Raw genomic sequence first — 22,268 nt, 5'->3', positions numbered from 1 at the left:
TCCCTTCCAAGCTCTGCCATGCGCCCAAACAATGGTTTACACCCACATATGGGGTATCAGCGTACTCAGGACAAATTGCACAACATTTTTTGGGGTCCAATTTCTTCTCTTACCCTTGGGAAAATAAAAAATTGGGGGCGAAAAGATCATTTTTGTGAAAAAATATGATTTTTTATTTTTACGGCTCTGCATTATAAACTTCTGTGAAGCACTTGGTGGGTCAAAGTGCTCACCACACATCTAGATAAGTTCCTTAGGGGGTCTACTTTCCAAAATGGTGTCACTTGTAGGGAGTTTCAATGTTTAGGCACATCAGGGGCTCTCCAAACGCAACATGGCGTCCCATCTCAATTCCAGTCAATTTTGCATTGAAAAGTCAAATGGCGCTCCTTCCCTTCCAAGCTCTGCCATGCGCCCAAACAATGGTTTACACCCACATATGGGGTATCAGCGTACTCAGGACAAATTGCAAAACATTTTTTGGGGTCCAATTTCTTCTCTTACCCTTGGGAAAATAAAAAATTGGGGGCGAAAAGATCATTTTTGTGAAAAAATATGATTTTTTATTTTTACGGTTCTGCATTATAAACTTCTGTGAAGCACTTAGTGGGTCAAAGTGCTCACCACACATCTAGATAAGTTCCTTAGGGGGTCTACTTTCCAAAATGGTGTCACTTGTAGGGAGTTTCAATGTTTAGGCACATCAGGGGCTCTCCAAACGCAACATGGCGTCCCATCTCAATTCCAGTCAATTTTGCATTGAAAAGTCAAATGGCGCTCCTTCGCTTCCGAGCTCTGCCATGCGCCTAAACAATGGTTTACACCCACATATGGGGTATCATCGTACTCAGGACAAATTGTACAACAACTTTGGGGGTCCATTTTCTCCTGTTACCCTTGGTAAAATAAAACAAATTGGAGCTGAAATAAATTTTGTGTGAAAAAAAGTTAAATGTTCATTTTTATTTAAACATTCCAAAAATTCCTGTGAAACACCTGAAGGGTTAATAAACTTCTTGAATGTGGTTTTGAGCACCTTGAGGGGTGCAGTTTTTAGAATGGTGTCACACTTGAGTATTTTCTATCATATAGACCCCTCAAAATGACTTCAAATGAGATGTGGTCCCTAAAAAAAAATGGTGTTGTAAAAATGAGAAATTGCTGGTCAACTTTTAACCCTTATAACTCCGTCACAAAAAAAAATTTTGGTTCCAAAATTGTACTGATGTAAAGTAGACATGTGGGAAATGTTACTTATTAAGTATTTTGCGTGACATATGTCTGTGATTTAAGGGCACAAAAATTCAAAGTTGGAAAATTGCAAAATTTTCAAAATTTTCGCCAAATTTCCATTTTTTTCACAAATAAACGCAAGTTATATCGAATAAATTTTACCTTTAACATGAAGTACAATATGTCACGAGAAAACAATGTCAGAATCGCCAAGATCCGTCAAAGCGTTCCAGAGTTATAGCCTCATAAAGGGACAGTGGTCAGAATTGTAAAAATTGGCCCGGTCATTAACGTGCAAACCACCCTTGGGGGTGAAGGGGTTAATGTAAGTGTTTTATAAGCGTTTTTGCAGCGGAAAACCGCCGAAAAAAACACAAAAAATCCTGAACGTGGGCACATAGCCTTAATGTGTCCATAAATATCAGATGATGTCAGGGCAGCATGGTGACTCAGTGGTTAGCACTACAGATTCGCAAAGCTGGGGTTCTGGGTTCAAATCCCACCAAGAACTGCAAGGAGTTTGCATGGGTTTCCTCCCCAAACACGTACTGATGGGGAATCTAGATTGCAAGCCCCTATTGGGACAATGTCTGTGCAAATAATGGCACTATATAAGTGAGTAAAATAAATAAATCATTTATTAATGGTCTGTATGGCATGCAATTTAGTTTTTCTCACACCCATCAGATTTCGGCATGAAATCTCAGCATGCTGAACACAGCAGATAAAAAATAAGCACTGCCTCATTGAATAACATTGGTCTGAGCGCAATTCGTTTTTTTTGTCCGATTTGTACGCACGTGTGCGCGAACCCTGACAGCGATTGTGTGTAGTTAGATCGTACATACAGCAGATGGCAGTAAGGATTGACAGATAGAATAGAGCGCTGATACATAAGGCACATGTGAATGGGAGGTGTTCTGCAGTCTTGTGATCTCTGCCTCCAGTTCCTGCTTCCTGCTGATGTTCAAAATTGTGTCCCTGGGACTTGGGAGCCGCACAGATCTGTGGGCGCAGGTTAGTCTTGTTGCCGCATTATCATTTTCTTGTTTTGTTATGCAGAAATGTCAGCACTTACTTGTAATATTATTTTCCTGCATTCATTTGAATGGACAAAAAAAAGCTGTAGATTTGAAAGAAATGCTTCAGTAAGGAAAAAAATAAGCAGCGTGTGATCTCGGGAATCTCATTCACATTGCTGGTACTGTAAAACACTGCGGTTATTTTCTGTGGCAAAAACTGAGCGTGTTAACAAGCTCCGGCTATGTTCATACGTGGCGTTTTTTGATGCTTTTGTTTTCTGCAAACAGAAAAAAACCCTGCTCTCTTGGCACTAAAGAAGCTGCAGAAAAAAAAGCATTTTTTTTTCCTTTTTTTTTTTTCTGCCGTTTTGTCATGCTACATTTGTCTTGTGTGCATGCCGATTAAAATTTAGTGACAAAAAAAATCGTTCTACGATATCAGGTTTTCACTCAAAAAACGCAGCAAAACCTGATGCCTGCATTTTTTCAATGCGTGAAAAACACTGAAGTGACATGCTGTATCCTGGAAAAGCCAAGCAAAGTACAAAATACTGAGGACAAAAAAAAAACCAAGCTATGTACATGAGATTTTTAAAACCTCCTAGACTTTGCTGGTACTGTAAAATGCAGCAAAAATGCCACGTGTGAACATTCCCTTATGGAATCAGCTCCGAACTTGAGTGTCCAGTAAAAAAGGCAGCGAAGAGCTGACAGGAAATGCTTCACATCCATTTTCCTCTACGTTCCCACGATTAACTTTTGGTGAGATTTTGAACCTGCATATTTTTGCTGCCTGAAAAATGCAGCATATTACGGTCCCAGCAAAGTGCATGAATTTTATAGAAAGCTCCTTCTCAGCGTGACTGACCTGTGGTGTCACATCGTGTCAATTTCTAGGTGAGTTTCCCCCATAGAATTACATTAATTGCAAAAAACGCATATTTTTTGCGCATTTCTGTGGCAAAAACGCCTCAAAAACGCATGTAATCCACACCTAAGAATATCAATAAAGTTCTGTCAAAGCCAAATACCAGGAAGTATCAACAACAAAGCAGCTTTATTTGAAGTATAAAGCACCAAAATGGAGGCAAAAACACAGTGTGAAAAATGTGATAAAAAAGCAATGAAGAACCGTAAGTGACCTAATATGAATAATAGGTGCAGAAATTCTGCGTCATCGAAAGCTCATGGTGGGAACGTCGCCTAAGGGGATTTAAGCGCCTGAGAAAGGGCGTGTTTCCTGAAAGAAAACTTAAATCTGTGATTAGAAAAGGTATCAATTAAATCCATGTAATAGTGCAATTATGGCCATACCTTTTTATAGTGCTAAATCCTGCTGACAGGCTCCCTTTAAGGCCGGGGTCACACTTGCGTGAAACTCGCACGAGTGTGCGGTTGCATGTATTTCTATGCAGCTAAGCGCTCCGGTCCGAGTGCCAGCAGCAGTGCCGGGTATTGAGACTTGTGCTAGTTTCTCGCAAGTGTGACCTCTGCCTAAGCAAAAGTTACAAGAGCTCTCTGGTATTCATTTATTTTCCCCCCTTCTTTGTTAGCAATCGTGTGTAAGGCCGCAGTCACACCAGCGTATCACAAGCGGGAGCCGAGTGTCCGTGCTCCGATCGTATCGCATGTCAAGGATCGGAGCACTGCTGTGAAGGAGACGGAGAAAGTAATTTCTCCATCTCCTCTGCTGCCGACATCGGCATATATCGCTCCGCACTTTATGGGTGCGAGTGAGCTGAGTCTCGGTACCAATCGTAGCATGCTGCCATTGTTCTCTCATGCTGATTCGTCAATGAGAAAATAATCACAGATGTGATCTGCCCCATAGAGTAACACTGGGCCAAGTGCTATGCAATGGTTTATCACATAGCACTCCGCCATGTTATACAGCAGTGTGACTCCGGCCAAAGTGTAATATACTGACCGGTCGCCATCTTTTGACTTTTCCTTAATATAAGTCTAGACTTAGAATGAGGCTAGTGAGTCTAAGTCAGTATTTGGTCAGCATTTTTCATCAGTGTTTGTATATTAGAACCAGGAATGGAACTTTCAGACCGGGTGCCAACGATCTTGAAGTGGGAACATTTTCGACGCAGTGCATGTTCGCAGCATTCAAAGCGCTGCCGGCATGAATCCGCATGTGATCACTGAACCGTGTGGATTCACCGCGTCCAATACATTGTACGGGTGACATTTCTCTTGCGGAGACTAGCATTTCCGCAAGATAAATTGACATGCTGCAGTCTGGAAAGATGCGCCGCATGTCCGTCTCCACTGGTGCACGCATAGTGGACATGGGATTTCTTGAAATCCCATCCACTATGCTGTAACATTTCGACGCTGTGGATGTACGCAGCATCAAACCCACAGCGTTTACTGATCGTCTGCACATACCCTCACAGAAGAACTATAAATGAAATATTGACTTCTGTTCTGTGTTTTGGAGACACTCCTGGTTTTTGCATACAAATACTGAGCAAAAAAACTGATATGTGAATAAAGCCTTATATTGAGAAAGTAGTTGTCGCTCCACTCAGAAAGCACTGTGGGATCCGACCGGTTACACGTGCGATCACTTGATACCAAACAGGAGTGCTGCTGAAAATCAGAGGATTGTGATCGGGGACTACGGTACATTACTGCACTCATTACACATGCATGTGTGATTCCTAACAAAGAGAGATCCCTGGAGCAGTGCTGTTTTAAAACCATTAGCTCTTTTCAGTGTAGAGTATCTTGATAATATGCAGAAAGCCCTAAAATGTATGCAGATTTTTTTTTTTCCTGCAGTGCGTAAGCATCATTCAGGGGCCATATGAAATTATCAACTTTAAAATGACCCTGTCGTATTTGGGCTCTTCTCTTCAGTGCGCCTGTGATGTTGGCTGGTATTGATGATGTTGCTAATCACAGCTGGTTTTCTAGGTTTGAGTTGGTCTGGAGGTCAGGAGGCTCTGTGAGTCAAAATTGTTGGTACCCCTCATTTAATGACAGAAAAACCCACAATGGTCACAAAAATAACTTGAATCTGACAAAAGTAATAATAAATAAAAGATCTATGAAGATGAACAAATGAAAGTCAGACGTTGCTTTTCAGCCATGCTTCCACAGAATTAAAAAAATAAAACTCATGAAATAGGCCTGGACAGAAATGATGGTACCCCTGAAAATAGTGTGATAAAAGGGACATGTTAAATCAAGGTGTGTCCAGTAATTAGCATCACAGGTGTCTACAATCTTGGAATCAGTGAGTGGGCCTGTATATAGGGCTACAGATACTCACTGTGCTGTTTGGTGACATGGTGTGTATCACACTAAACATGGACCAGAGGAAGCAAAGGAAAGAGTTGTCTCAGGAGATTAGAAAGAAAATTATAGACAAACATGTTAAAGGTAAAAGGTATAAGACCATCTCCAAGCAGCTTGATGTTCCTGTGGCTACAGTTGCACATATTATTCAGAAATGCATGATCCATGGGACTGTAGCCATTCTCCCTGGATGTGGCCGCAGGAGGAAAATTGTTGACAAATCAAAGAGACGGATAATACGAATGGTAACAAAAGAGCCCAGAAAAAGTTCTAAACAGATTAAAGGTGAACTTCAAGCTCAAGGAACATCAGTGTCAGATTGCATCATCCGTCATTGCATGAGCCAAAGTGCACTTCATGGGAGGTGACCAAGGAGGACACCATTGTTGGAAAAAAAAAAAAAAAAAGCCAGACTGAAATTTGCTAAACGACATGTTGACATGCCACAAAGCTTCTGAGAAAATGTCCTATGGACAGATGAGACAAAAATGGAACTTTTTGGCAAGGCACATCAGCTCTATGTTCACAGACGGAAAAATTAAGCATATTAAGAAAAGAATACTGTCCCTACTGTGAAACATGGAGGAGGCTCTGTTATGTTCTGGGGCTGCTTTGTTGCATCTGGCACAGGGTGTCTTGAATCTGTGCAGGGTACAATGAAATCTCAAGACTATCAAGGGATTCCAGAGATAAATATGCTGCAGGCCATGGGTCTTGCAACAGGATAATGACCCAAAACACACAGCTAAAAACACCCAAGAATGGCTAAGAGGAAAACATTGGATTATTCTGAAGTGGTCTTCTATGAGTCCTGACCTAAATCCTATTGAGCATCTTTGGAAAGAGCTGAAACATGCCGTCTGGAAAAGGCAACCTTCAAACACGAGACAACTGGGGCAGTTTGCTCTTGAGGAGTGGGCCAAAATGCCTGTTGAGAGGTGCAGAAGTCTCATTGACAGTTACAGAATCGTTTGATTGCAGTGATTGCCTCAAAAGGTTGTGCAACAAAATATTAAGTTAAGGTACCATCATTTCTGTCCAGGCCTATTTCATGAGTTTTATTTTTTTAATTTTGTGGAAGCATGGTTGAAAAGCAACGTCTGACTTTGTTCATTTTCATAGATTTTTTTTTTTTTTAAATTAATTATTACTTTTGTCAGATTCAAGTTATCTCTGTGATCATTGTGAGTTTTTCTGTCATTAAACGAGGGGTACCAACAATTTTGACCATGTGTGTAACTGATCGCAGCAGTTGTATATTACACGGCAGCAGGTCTCCTCACACTGGGAAATGTATCACTGCTCACATAACTTTTGTAAAACTCTGAGGGTATGTGCACACGTTGTGGATTCGCAGCAGTTTTCCTTGAGTTTACAGTACCATGTAAACCTATGGAAACCAAATCCGCAGTGCATATGCTGCGGGAAAAAAACACGAGGAAACATAGCATTGTTTATTCCGCAGCTTGTCAATTCTTTGTGTGGATTCCGCAGCGATTTACACCTGCTCCATAATAGGAATCCGCAAAAAAAATCGTGGTAATTCCACAGGAAATCCGCAGTGCGGTTTACCTGTGGATTTACCAAAATCAGTCCAGAAAAATCTGCACCACTTTCCGTGGCCAAACAGTGGGAGGCCTGCGGTATACAGTGCCATGTAACAGTTTGGGCACCCCTGGTCAAAATTACTGCTATTGTGAACAGTTAATCAAGTTGAAGATTAAATTCTTTGTGAAAGGACGAAAGTTAAAGATGACACATTTCCTTTTGTATTTTAGGCAAAATAAAATAGATTTTTCATCTTTTACATTTTTAACATTACAAAAAAAGAAAATGGACAGGTGCAAAAGTTCTGCATGGTTAGTGCCTAGTAGAACTTCCTTTTGGAGGTATGACATATTGTAAACGCTTTTTGTAGCTAAGAGTCTTTCAATTCTTGTTTGAGGAACTTTCATCCATTCTTCCTTGGAAAATTCTTCCAGTTCTGTGAGATTCCTTGTAACGTGGACAAGGAACGGCCACAGGATGGAGGGTACATCAGCAATCAGCAGACATGCACAAAGTTTATGCCAGAATGGAGGACCAGGGAATGGCGCTGCCTTTGCCACCAAGAGAAATCAAGATGCAGGAACTTTGCGTTTCTTATAGGTTAAAATTTTTATTCACACTGATATAAAACAAATACAAACTTTATACACAAAGTGTTTCGCTTGTTCGGTGCATTCTTCAGCTGTGTGGAGAAAATTAATTTGACCCTTCTTATATAGCTGTTTCCCAGAGTGAGAGAGGGAGGGGATACAAAAGAGGAGGAGTGATTCATTCTATTTTTTTTTTTTTTTTTTTTAAATGTATAAAAACATAAGGTATACAGCTCTGGCAAAAATTAAGAGACCACTTCAAAATGTTCATTTTTTTTTTTTTTTCAGATTTTTCTCATTATATGTATATTTTTGTGTAAAATGTAAATTGTTCTTTTATTCTATAAACTACTGACAACATGTCTCCGAATTTCCAAGCAATAAATTTTGTATTTTTTTTTTCTGAAAAGGAGAAATGGTCAAAAAACAAACAAACAGTGCTTTTAGACCTCAAATAATGCAAAGAAAACAAGTTCATAATCATTTAGAAACAACAATACTAATGTTTTAACTCAGGATGAGATTCAGAAATCAATATTTTGTGGAATAACCATGATTTTTAATCACAGCTTTCATGCGTCTTGGCATGCTTTCCACCAGTCTTTCACACTGCATCTGGTTCAAAAATGTAAGCAGTTCTTCTTTGTTTGATGGCATGTGACTATCCATCATCCTCTTGATTACATTCCAGAGGTTTTCAATGGGGTTCAGGTCTGGAGATTGGCTGCCCATGACAGGGTTTTGATGTGGTGGTCTCTTAATTTTTGCCAAAGCTGTATGTATGTGTGTGTGTGTATGTATATATATATATATATATATCAAAAATAACAACCCTATTTGTATGAAACCTGTCAGTCTAATTTTTTTCTCCCCTTAGGAACTTTATCACTGTTTATGCACAAATATTAGATAGTATAATATAAATAGTTACTTACCAGCTTATGAAATCAAAGGAAAGGATGGTGGTAAACAGTGTATAAGTAACAAATACGATAACCGTAATTACACTCAATAACACCTATTAAGGGTATTCGCAGGTAAACTTAGCAGAATTAAGTTACCGTATATGTGAGCAAAATACACGATTAACCCTTTTCTATGCATAAAACGACAGTGTTGTGCCAGTACTTTAGTAATCGCTTACTCAGAGCAGTTTTTGAAGTGTTTCTTACAGAAAAGGCCTGTTCTCCTAACTAACTGGACCTCTATAAAGTTATTTATATATGTGCATATATATTCAGATGTAAGATAGTACTGGTACATCCTGAGACTGAAGTAGAAGGGTCCTTCCTGGGCTGAGTCCCAAATAATCAGAAACTGACTTGAAACCTATAGAGAATGCCGATCTCTCCAACTCAGGGATTCTCTAAGTCCTTAGAAATAAATCCTCACGTGGTCTAATTCAAAATGGCGCGTCATTGGTTGTCCTCAGCGAGTTGGCTCATGTCAAGCCGAACAACGCCTCCCAGTGTAAAAAAAAAAAAAACAGATACAGAGTCGCACCTCTGTATCCAGATCTTTTTCCAGTGATCCATAGCTTCACTCTCCCCTAGCAAGTGTCACCAACTGCATAAGCCCCGCGCTGCAACTCCTTTCTGCTGCCTTCTACTGGCCAGATCATATATTGCATCACAAATTTCCAACAATACAGTGAGCTGTGATTAACCATTACATCCTGGGTCGTCTTGCATGCATGGCTCTTTTGAGGTCTAGTGTTGTGAATTTGCTTTTTGCTCCCTCTAGTGGTTACTAGTTTTTTGACTCTGGTTTTTCTGTCATTCCTTTTATCCGCACCTGGGTCGTTAGTTAGGGGTGTTGCTATATAAGCTCCCTGGACCTTCAGTTCTATGCCTGGCAACGTAGTTATCAGAGCTAGTCTGCTGTGCTCTTGTCTACTGATCCTGGTTCCAGTTATATCAGCTAAGTCTGCCTTTTGCTTTTTGCTATTTGTTTTGGTTTTGTATTTTTTGTCCAGCTTGTTCCAAATCTATATCCTGACCTTTGCTGGAAGCTCTAGGGGCTGGTGTTCTCCCCCCGGACCGTTAGACGGTTCGGGGGTTCTTGAATTTCCAGTGTGGATTTTGATAGGGTTTTTGTTGACCATATAAGTTACCTTTCTTTATTCTGCTATCAGTAAGCGGGCCTCTCTGTGCTAAACCTGGTTCATTTCTGTGTTTGTCATTTCTTCTTACCTCACCGTCATTATTTGTGGGGGGCTTCTATCCAGCTTTGGGGTCCCCTTCTCTGGAGGCAAGAAAGGTCTTTGTTTTCCTCTACTAGGGGTAGCTAGATTCTCCGGCTGGCGCGTGTCATCTAGAATCAACGTAGGAATGATCCCCGGCTACTTCTAGTGTTGGCGTTAGGAGTAGATATATGGTCAACCCAGTTACCACTGCCCTATGAGCTGGATTTTTGTATTCTGCAGACTTCCACGTTCCTCTGAGACCCTCGCCATTGGGGTCATAACAGTTTGCCAGGCCAGTATTAAATGTTTAATGCATTGCAGAAGAGGGATTATAAGAAAGAAGATTCTGAGTTTTTTTTTTTCTCCTTCCCCTTTACCTCAGAGTGGCTATGCTTGCTGCAGACATGAATGTCCAGACCTTGATTACAAGTGTGGACCAGCTGGCTACTCGTGTGCAGGGCATACAAGACTATGTTATCAGAAATCCTAGGTCAGAACCTAAAATACCGATTCCTGAACTGTTTTCCGGAGACAGGTTTAAGTTTAGGAATTTCGTGAATAATTGTAAATTGTTTTTGTCCCTGAGACCCTGTTCATCAGGAGATTCTGCTCAGCAAGTAAAAATTGTTATTTCGTTCTTACGGGGCGACCCTCAGGATTGGGCTTTTTCGCTGGCGCCAGGAGATCCGGCATTGGCTGATCTTGATGCGTTTTTTCTGGCGCTCGGTTTACTTTATGAGGAGCCCAATCTTGAGATTCAGGCAGAAAAGGCCTTGCTGTCTATGTCTCAGGGGCAGGACGAGGCTGAAGTGTATTGCCAAAAATTTCGGAAATGGTCCGTGCTGACACATTGGAACGAGTGTGCACTGGCCGCTAATTTTAGAAATGGCCTTTCTGAAGCCATTAAGAATGTTATGGTGGGTTTTCCCATTCCCACAGGTCTGAATGATACTATGGCACTGGCTATTCAAATTGACCGGCGGTTGCGGGAGCGCAAAACCGCAAATTCCCTCATGGTGTTGTCTGAACAGACACCTAATTCGGTGCAATGTGATAGAAAAACCGCAAATTCCCTCATGGTGTTGTCTGAACAGACACCTGATTTAATGCAATGTGATAGAATCCTGACTAGAAATGAGCGGAAAATTCATAGACGCCGGAATGGCTTGTGCTACTACTGTGGTGATTCTACACATGTTATCTCAGCATGCTCTAAACGTATAGCTAAGGTTGTTAGTCCTGTCACCGTTGGTAATTTGCAGCCTAAATTTATTCTGTCTGTAACTTTGATTTGCTCACTGTCATCTTATCCTGTCATGGCGTTTGTAGATTCAGGTGCTGCCCTGAGTCTCATGGATCTCTCATTTGCTAAGCGCTGTGGTTTTACTCTTGAACCATTAGAAAATCCTATTCCTCTTAGGGGTATTGATGCTACACCATTGGCAGCAAATAAACCGCAGTATTGGACTCAGGTTACCATGTGCATGACTCCTGAACACCGCGAGGTGATACGTTTCCTGGTTTTACATAAAATGCATGATTTGGTCGTTTTAGGGCTGCCATGGTTACAGACCCATAATCCAGTCCTGGACTGGAAGGCTATGTCAGTCTCAAGTTGGGGCTGTCGTGGTATTCATGAGGATTCCCTGCCTGTGTCTATTGCTTCTTCTACGCCTTCGGAAGTTCCGGAGTATTTGTCTGATTATCAGGATGTCTTCAGTGAGTCTGAGTCCAGTGCACTGCCTCCTCATAGGGACTGTGACTGTGCTATAGATTTGATCCCAGGCAGTAAATTTCCTAAGGGAAGACAGTTTAATCTGTCGGTACCTGAACATACCGCTATGCGTTCATATATCAAGGAGTCTCTGGAAAAAGGACATATTCGTCCGTCTTCTTCCCCTCTTGGTGCGGGATTCTTTTTTGTGGCAAAAAAGGACGGATCTTTGAGACCTTGTATTGATTATCGGCTTTTAAATAAGATCACTGTCAAATTTCAGTATCCTTTACCGCTGTTGTCTGACTTGTTTGCCCGGATTAAGGGTGCCAAGTGGTTCACCAAGATAGACCTTCGTGGTGCGTACAACCTTGTGCGCATTAAGCAAGGTGATGAATGGAAAACCGCATTCAATACGCCCGAAGGTCATTTTGAGTACTTGGTGATGCCTTTTGGGCTCTCCAATGCGCCTTCAGTTTTTCAGTCCTTTATGCATGACATTTTCCGGAAGTATCTGGATAAATTTTTGATTGTTTATCTGGATGATATTTTGTTTTTTTCTGATAATTGGGATTCGCATGTGGAGCAGGTCAGGTTGGTCTTTAAAATTTTGCGTGAAAATTCTTTGTTTGTCAAGGGCTCAAAGTGTCTCTTTGGTGTACAGAAGGTTCCCTTTTTGGGGTTCATTTTTTCCCCTTCTGCTGTGGAGATGGACCCAGTCAAGGTCCGAGCTATTCTTGATTGGACTCAGCCCTCGTCAGTTAAGAGTCTTCAGAAGTTCTTGGGCTTCGCTAACTTCTACCGTCGTTTTATCGCTAATTTTTCTAGCATTGTGAAACCTTTGACGGATATGACCAAGAAGGGCTCCGATGTAGCTAACTGGGCTCCTGCTGCCGTGGAGGCTTTCCAGGAGTTGAAACGCCGGTTTACTTCGGCGCCTGTTTTGTGCCAGCCTGACGTCTCACTTCCCTTTCAGGTTGAGGTGGATGCTTCGGAGATTGGGGCAGGGGCCGTTTTGTCGCAGAGAGGCCCTGGTTGCTCTGTTATGAAACCTTGTGCCTTTTTCTCTAGGAAGTTTTCGCCTGCCGAGCGAAATTATGATGTGGGCAATCGGGAGTTGTTGGCCATGAAATGGGCATTTGAGGAGTGGCGTCATTGGCTCGAGGGTGCTAAGCATCGTGTGGTGGTCTTGACTGATCACAAAAATCTGATTTATCTCGAGTCTGCTAAACGCCTTAATCCTAGACAGGCCCGCTGGTCATTGTTTTTCTCCCGCTTTGATTTTGTTGTCTCGTATTTACCAGGTTCAAAGAATGTGAAGGCCGATGCTCTTTCTAGGAGCTTTGTGCCTGATGCTCCTGGAGTCGCTGATCCTGTTGGTATTCTTAAAGATGGAGTTATCTTGTCAGCTATTTCTCCGGATCTGCGACGTGTGTTGCAGAGATTTCAGGCTGATAGGCCTGAGTCTTGTCCACCTGACAGACTGTTTGTCCCGGATAAGTGGACCAGCAGAGTCATTTCCGAGGTTCATTCCTCGGTGTTGGCAGGTCACCCGGGAATTTTTGGCACCAGAGATCTGGTGGCCAGGTCCTTTTGGTGGCCTTCCTTGTCAAGGGATGTGCGGTCATTTGTGCAGTCCTGTGGGACTTGTGCTCGAGCTAAGCCTTGCTGTTCTCGTGCCAGCGGTTTGCTCTTGCCCTTGCCTGTCCCGAAGAGACCTTGGACACATATCTCCATGGATTTCATTTCTGATCTTCCGCTATCTCAGGGCATGTCCGTTATCTGGGTGATATGTGATCGCTTCTCCAAGATGGTCCATTTGGTTCCTTTGCCTAAGCTGCCTTCCTCTTCCGATCTGGTTCCTGTGTTTTTCCAGAACGTGGTTCGTTTGCACGGCATCCCTGAGAATATTGTGTCAGACAGAGGATCCCAGTTCGTTTCCAGGTTCTGGCGATCCTTTTGTAGTAGGATGGGCATTGATTTGTCGTTTTCGTCTGCTTTCCATCCTCAGACTAATGGACAGACGGAGCGAACCAATCAGACTTTGGAGGCTTATTTGAGGTGTTTTGTCTCTGCTGATCAGGACGATTGGGTGACATTCTTGCCGTTGGCTGAGTTTGCCCTTAATAATCGGGCTAGTTCCGCCACCTTGGTTTCGCCTTTTTTCTGCAACTCTGGTTTCCATCCTCGCTTTTCTTCGGGTCATGTGGAGCCTTCTGACTGTCCTGGGGTGGATTCTGTGGTGGATAGGTTGCAGCGGATCTGGAATCATGTGGTGGACAACTTGAAGTTGTCACAGGAGAAGGCTCAGCGCTTTGCCAACCGCCGCCGCGGTGTGGGTCCCCGACTACGCGTTGGGGATTTGGTGTGGCTTTCTTCCCGCTTTGTTCCTATGAAGGTCTCCTCTCCCAAATTTAAACCTCGTTTTATTGGGCCTTACAAGATATTGGAAATCCTTAATCCTGTATCTTTTCGTCTGGATCTTCCTGTGTCGTTTGCTATTCACAATGTATTTCATAGGTCCTTGTTGCGGCGGTACATTGTGCCTGTAGTTCCTTCTGCTGAGCCTCCTGCTCCGGTGTTGGTTGAGGGCGAGTTGGAGTACGTGGTGGAGAAGATCTTGGATTCTCGCCTCTCCAGGCGGAGGCTTCAGTACCTGGTCAAGTGGAAGGGCTATGGTCAGGAGGATAATTCCTGGGTGGTCGCCTCTGATGTTCATGCGGCCGATTTAGTTCGTGCCTTTCATGCCGCTCATCCTGATCGCCCTGGTGGTCGTGGTGAGGGTTCGGTGACCCCTCACTAAGGGGGGGGTACTGTTGTGAATTTGCTTTTTGCTCCCTCTAGTGGTTACTAGTTTTTTGACTCTGGTTTTTCTGTCATTCCTTTTATCCGCACCTGGGTCGTTAGTTAGGGGTGTTGCTATATAAGCTCCCTGGACCTTCAGTTCTATGCCTGGCAACGTAGTTATCAGAGCTAGTCTGCTGTGCTCTTGTCTACTGATCCTGGTTCCAGTTATATCAGCTAAGTCTGCCTTTTGCTTTTTGCTATTTGTTTTGGTTTTGTATTTTTTGTCCAGCTTGTTCCAAATCTATATCCTGACCTTTGCTGGAAGCTCTAGGGGCTGGTGTTCTCCCCCCGGACCGTTAGACGGTTCGGGGGTTCTTGAATTTCCAGTGTGGATTTTGATAGGGTTTTTGTTGACCATATAAGTTACCTTTCTTTATTCTGCTATCAGTAAGCGGGCCTCTCTGTGCTAAACCTGGTTCATTTCTGTGTTTGTCATTTCTTCTTACCTCACCGTCATTATTTGTGGGGGGCTTCTATCCAGCTTTGGGGTCCCCTTCTCTGGATGCAAGAAAGGTCTTTGTTTTCCTCTACTAGGGGTAGCTAGATTCTCCGGCTGGCGCGTGTCATCTAGAATCAACGTAGGAATGATCCCCGGCTACTTCTAGTGTTGGCGTTAGGAGTAGATATATGGTCAACCCAGTTACCACTGCCCTATGAGCTGGATTTTTGTATTCTGCAGACTTCCACGTTCCTCTGAGACCCTCGCCATTGGGGTCATAACAGTCTAGCCACAAATTTTCAATGATGTTCAGATCAGGGACTGTGAGGGCCATTGTAAAATCTTCAACTTCTGTCTTTTGAGGTAATCTATTTTGGATTTTGATGTGTGTTTAGGTTTATTATCCATTTGTAGAAGCCACTCTCTTTTCAACTTCAGCTTTTTTTTTACAGCTGGTGTTAAATTTACATCAATAACTTGTTGAAATTTGATTGAATCCATTCTTCCCTCTAATCGTGAAATGCTCCCCATGCCATTGGCTGCAACACAACCCCAAAACATGATTGATGTTACTTTGCATACTTCTGCCTCTGAATATTTTTGGTGAGGACGCAGAAGAGGTTTTCTTCTGATGACTCTACCACAAAAGTCCATAATTTGTGTAGCCGTTTCCGAACTGGAGAACAATGTACCACAACTCCAGAGTCTATGAAATCTTTCTGAAGGTCTTTTGCAGTCAAGTGGGGGTTCTGATTTGCCTCTCTAGCAATCATACGAGCAGCTCTTATTGAAATTTTGCTTGATCGTCACTGTTTGTGTTGACTGACATTTCTTAATTACATTGAGGAAAGGGCAACTTGAAAACTCTTTACTATCTTCTTATAGCCTCCTCCTACTTTGTGGGCCTAGCACCTGCTTAAAAGAAACCATGGCTGCTGTATTTTGTCACCAGGTTAGTGGCGGCTGGGTTTGTATAAAGCTTTAAATTTTGCATCATCTGGCCTTTCCTAACGATGATGGTAAAAAAGTCATAACCCTAACAGGCTAACTAAGGTCTGAAACCTTGTCAAAGTTGTCTGGGCACACAAATATCCAAGGGTTCCCAAACTTTTTAATTGGCCCACTTTCATTTTTGTAATATTTAAAATGTAAAAGATGAAAATTATATATATATATATACGGTATATATATATATATATATATATATATATATATATATATATATATATATATATACAGGGGCGTAACTACCGCGGTCAGGGGCCCCGGGTTGGCAGGTCAGTGCAGGGCCGGACTGGCCATCGGGCACTTCTGGCAAATGCCAGAAGAGCCGGTGGCCAGTAGTGGGCCGCTGCACTGTTCCCCCCCGCCAGTGCCGCCACCGCCGCATTTAACTATACCGGCGTCTATGACACCGGTATAGTTCAATGCAATGATGGAGGAGAGAGCGTCTGCTGACGCCCCCTCTCCCATCATTCCCCGCTCTGCCTCTGACAGTACACTGCGGGTGCGCGATGACGTCATATCATCGCGCACCTGCAGTGTCCTGGGCAGACTGCAGCCGCCGGGAGCAGCGCGGGCAAAAGGAAAGGTGAGGAGAGCTTTTTTTTTTTTTTTTTTTTTCTTCTTTGTAACCGGACTGTGGGGCCATTATCGGGGGGGGAGATGAGATGTGTGGGCTCTGCTGTATATATCCATGTGCGGGCTCTGCTGTATATATCCATGTGCGGGCTCTGCTGTATATATCCCTGTGCGGGCTCTGCTGTATATATCCCTGTGCGGGCTCTGCTGTATATATCCCTGTGCGGGCTGTGCTGGATATACCACTGTGCGGGCTGTGCTGGATATACCACTGTGCGGGCTGTGCTGGATATACCACTGTGCGGGCTGTGCTGGATATACCACTGTGCGGGCTGTGCTGGATATACCACTGTGCGGGCTGTGCTGGATATACCACTGTGCTGGCTGTGCTGGATATACCACTGTGCGGGCTGTGCTGGATATACCGCTGTGCTTGATATACCACTGTGCGGGCTCTGTTGGATATACCACTGTGCGGGCTGTGCTGGATATATTACTGTGCGGGCTGTGCTGGATATACCACTGTGCGGGCTGTGCTGTATATACCACTGTGCTGGATATACCACTGCGGGCTGTGCTGTATATACCATTGTGCTGGATATACCACTGTGCGGGCTGTGCTGGCACCCAACACCATGTTGCAGTGCAGGAGATTCCTGCGACAGTCCAAGGCGTATCTAGGGGAGGGTTGGGGGGGCGGGGGTGGGGGGGGTTGAGGCGGGGGGACCCGGGGTGGGGGGGCCCCATTTGGAAGTTCGCACCGGGGCCCATAACTTTGTAGTTACGCCACTATATATCTAATATATAAAGCTGAATGTGTGTGTGTGTGTATGTATGTATGTATGTATGTATGTCCGGGATTGGCATCTGAACCGTCGCAGCTACAGCCACAAAATTTTGCACAGTCACACGTCTGGACCCCGAGAGCGTCATAGGCTATGTTGTGAGGTGAAATTTTAACCCCGCGCTTTCCAATTCACCAAACAATTTTGCCCCTATCTACATAATGGGGAAAAAGTGAAAGGAAAAGTGTTGGAGGCGTCGCAGCTACAGGCACAAAAATTTGCACAGTCACACGTCTGGACCCCGAGAGCGTCATAGGCTATGTTGTGAGGTGAAATTTTAACCCCGCGCTTTCCAATTCACCAAACATTTTTGCCCCTATCTACATAATGGGGAAAATATGAAAGGAAAAGTGTTGGAGGCAAATTAACAGCTGCCAGATGTGAACAAGGGGGACTTAAAGAATGAGAGTGATGGCGCCAAAGAGTATATACTGTACAGTTGCTAAGGTGGGGCCCCGACATGGGATAATCACCACACCACCACGGGGATATGAACACACACACAAAATGCGCCACACACTACCACGTGCTCGAACACATATACCACCCTCAGCGCACATTTCACCACACATACACCAACCTCACCACATAAAAGTAGAAACACAAAAGTCGCCGCTCAAAACTCGCCACGCGCAAAAATCTCCACATGCAAAATTCGCCACACGTGCAAAACTCACCTCATGGAAAACTCGCCACACGCAAAACTTGCACACGCAGAAAAATTGCCACACGCAGAAAAATTGCCACATACACAAAAGTTGCAACACATGCAAAAGTTGCCTCACACAAAACTTGCACATACTCAAAAGGCACCACACATAAAACTCGCCACGCGCAAAACTCGCCATGCGCAAAACTTGCTGCACACAACTTGCTACACTAACCTGTCACATGCAACTCGACACACAAAAAGTTGCTACACACATGTCGCCACACAAAACTCATCTCACAAAAGTCCCTACATGCATGTCGCCACACGCAACTCAACACACACAACTTGACACACGAAACTCGCCCTAAAACACACACAAGTCTGGTATTATCCTTCAAAAATAAAAATCTGATTAATAAGCAGACAAACTACAAGAGCAACAAATGTACCATATAGGAATCCGGCAGCTGTCAGTCACATGACCAGTCTATTATGTGTATGTGTGAGCTAATATATACTGCCAGGGGGAGGGCTTACTGTTGGCTGGGGATTTATCAGGCTGCCATTTTAGCTTACAAATACTGAGGTAAAAATACTGACCAAATAACGTGTGAACGAGGGCTAATACAGGAGGAGATGACATACAGTTATATACTATATACAGGAGGAGATGACACACAGGTATATACTATTTACAGGGGAGATGACACACAGGTATATGCTATATACAGGAGGAGATGACACACAGATATATACTATATACAGGAGAGATGACACACAGGTATATACTATATAGAGGAGGAGATGACATACAGGTACATACTACATACAGGAGGAGATGACATACAGGTATATACTATATACAGGAGGAGATGACACACAGGTATATACTATATACAGGAGCAGATTACCTACAGGTATATAGTATATACAGGAGGAGATGACATACAGGTATATGCTATGTATAGGAGGAGATGACATACAGGTATATACTATATACAGAAGGAGATGACACACAGATATATACTATATATAGGTGAGATGACACACAGGTATATACTATATACAGGAGATTACATACAGGTATATCTAATATATAAAGCTGAATGTGTGTATGTATGTATGTGTGTATGTCCGGGATTGGCATCTGCACCGTCGCAGCTACAGCCACAAAATTTTGCACAGTCACACGTCTGGACCCCGAGAGCGTCATAGGCTATGTTGTGAGGTGAAATTTTAACCCCGCGCATTCCAATTCACCAAACAATTTTGCCCCTATCTACATAATGGGGAAAAAGTGAAGGGAAAAGTGTTGGAGGAAAATTGACAGCTGCCAGATGTGAACAATGAGGACTTAAAGAATGAGAGCGATGGTGCCAAAGAGTATATACCGTACAGTTGCTAAGGTGGGGCCCCGACATGGGATACTCACCACACACTGGGATGTGAACACAAACACAAAATGCGCCACACACTACCACGTGCTTGAACACATATACCACCCTCAGCACACATTTCACCACACACACACCAACCTCGCCACATAAAAGTCGAAACACAAAAGTCACCACTCAAAACTCGCAACGCGCAAAACTCGCTACATGCAAAACTCGCCATATGCAAAACTAGGCTCACGCAAAACTCGCCACACGTGCAAAACTCACCTCATGGAAAACTCACCTCATGCAAAACTTGCACACACAGAAAAATTGCCACATGTACAAAAGTTGCACCACATGCAAAAGTTGCCTCACATAAAACTTGCACATACTCAAAACGCACCACACATAAAACTCGCCACGCGCAAAACTCGCCATGCACAAATCTTGCTGCACACAACTTGCTACACTAACCTGTCACATGCAACTCGACACACAAAATGTTGCTACACGCATGTCACCACACAAAACTCATCTCACAAAAGTCGCTACATGCATGTCGCCACACGCAACTCAACACACACAACTTGACACATGAAACTCACCCTAAAACACACACAAGTCTGGTATTGTCCTTCAAAAATAAAAATCTGATTAATAAGCAGACAAACTACAAGAGCAACAAATGTACCATATAGGAAATACGGCAGCTGTCAGTCACATGGCCTGTCTATTATGTGTATGTGTGAGCTAATATATACTGCCAGGGGGGAGGGCTTCCTGTTGGCTGGGGATTTTATCAGGCTGCCAATAGCAACCAATCACAGCTCAGCTTCTATTTTGCTACAGTTAATTAACCTGAGCTCTGATTGGTTAATATAGGCAACAAAGACATTCTCAGTATAACAAAGCTAATATATGTTGTGAAATTCTTCTATTAGCTTAGTTTTTGCCTTTTAATAATTACATTTCTATCTATTTGTTTTGTGGTTTTTGTGTGCAGAATAAATTTTTGTTAACACATTCTATTTTGCTAACAGCAGTCATTAACCCGGGCGAAGCCGGGTAGTACAGCTAGTATATATATATATATATATATATATATATATATATATATATATATATATATATATATATATATATATCTATCTATCTATCTCTCTAATATATAAGGCTGAATGTGTGTATGTATGTGTGTATGTATGTATGTCCGGGATTGGCATCTGAACCGTCGCAGCTACAGCCACAAAATTTTGCACAGTCACACGTCTGGACCCCGAGAGCGTCATAGGCTATGTTGTGAGGTGAAATTTTAACCCCGCGCTTTCCAATTCACCAAACAATTTTGCCCCTATCTACATAATGGGGAAAAAGTGAAAGGAAAAGTGTTGGAGGCGTCGCAGCTACAGGCACAAAATTTTGCACAGTCACACGTCTGGACCCTGAGAACGTCAAAGCTATGTTGTGAGGTGAAATTTTAACCCCGCGCTTTCCAATTCACCAAACAATTTTGCCCCTATCTACATAATGGGGAAAAAATGAAAGGAAAAGTGTTGGAGGCAAATTAACAGCTGCCAGATGTGAACAAGGGGGACTTAAAGAATGAGAGCGATGGCGCCAAAGAGTATATACTGTACAGTTGCTAAGGTGGGGCCCCGAACTGGGATACTCACCACACATGGGGATATGAACACACACACACAAAATGCGCCACACACTACCACGTGCTCGCACACATATACCACCCTCAGCGCACATTTCACCACACATACACCAACCTCGCCACATAAAAGTTGAAACACAAAAGTCGCAGCTCAAAACTCTCCACACGTGCAAAACTCACCTCATGAAAAACTCGCCACACGCAAAACTTGCACACGCGGAAAAATTGCCACATGCACAAAAGTTGCAACACATGCAAAAGTTGCCTCACACAACTTGCACATACTCAAAAGGCACCACACATAAAACTCGCCACACGCAAAACTCGCCATGCGCAAAACTTGCTACACACAACTTGCTACACTAACCTGTCACATGCAACTCGACACACAAAAAGTTGCTACACACATGTTGCCACACAAAACTCATCTCACAAAAGTCGCTACATGCATGTCGCCACACGCAACTCAACACACACAACTTGACACACGAAACTCGCCCTAAAACACACACAAGTCTGGTATTATCCTTCAAAAATAAAAATCTGATTAGTAAGCTGAAAAACTACAAGAGCAACAAATGTACCATATAGGAATCCGGCAGCTGTCAGTCACATGACCAGTCTATTATGTGTATGTGTGAGCTAATATATACTGCCAGGGGGTGGGCTTACTGTTGGCTGGAGATTTATCAGGCTGCCAATTTAGCTTACAAATACTGAGGTAAAAATACTGACCAAATAACGTGTGAACGAGGTCTAATACAGGAGGAGATGACATACAGATATATACTATATACAGGAGGAGATGACACACAGGTATATACTATTTACAGGGGAGATGACACACAGGTATATACTATATGCAAGAGGAGATGACTCACAGATATATACTATATACAGGAGAGATGACACACAGGTATATATTATATAGAGGAGGAGATGACATACAGGTACATACTACATACAGCAGGAGATGACATACAGGTATATACTATATACAGAAGGAGATGACACACAGGTATATACTATATACAGGAGCAGATTACCTACAGGTATATACTATATATAGGAGGAGATGACACACAGGTATATACTATATACAGGAGGAGATTACATACAGGTATATACTATATATAGGAGGAGATGACATACAGGTATATACTATATACAGGGGAGATGACACACAGCAGGTATATACTATATACAGGGGAGATGACATACAGGTATATACTATATACAGGAGATGACATACAGGTGT

The 22,268-nt window shown here is 42.9% G+C and overlaps 1 protein-coding gene across 2 annotated transcripts in view; it reads left to right on the top strand.

Moving 5' to 3' along the window:
- The first annotated feature begins 2,117 nt into the window (after positions 1 to 2,117).
- NAGA (alpha-N-acetylgalactosaminidase) overlaps positions 2,118 to 22,268 on the top strand; it is a 47,183-nt gene continuing 27,032 nt past the window's right edge. Inside the window, exons 1-2 of one of the 2 annotated variants that reach the window (XM_077275179.1) lie at positions 2,156 to 2,250; positions 15,776 to 15,842. In XM_077275179.1, the coding sequence (XP_077131294.1) occupies positions 15,819 to 15,842 (24 nt within the window). In that variant the 5' untranslated portion in view covers positions 2,156 to 2,250; positions 15,776 to 15,818. Of the gene's footprint in view, positions 2,251 to 15,775; positions 15,843 to 22,268 lie in introns of both variants that reach the window. The other variant, XM_077275178.1, reaches the window with a different exon arrangement.

This window comes from Ranitomeya variabilis, chromosome 7, assembly GCF_051348905.1.
Source record: "Ranitomeya variabilis isolate aRanVar5 chromosome 7, aRanVar5.hap1, whole genome shotgun sequence".
NCBI classification, from domain to species: domain Eukaryota; kingdom Metazoa; phylum Chordata; class Amphibia; order Anura; family Dendrobatidae; genus Ranitomeya; species Ranitomeya variabilis.
Note: the sequence above shows the minus strand (reverse complement) of the source record. Positions and strands in the feature narration are given on the sequence as shown.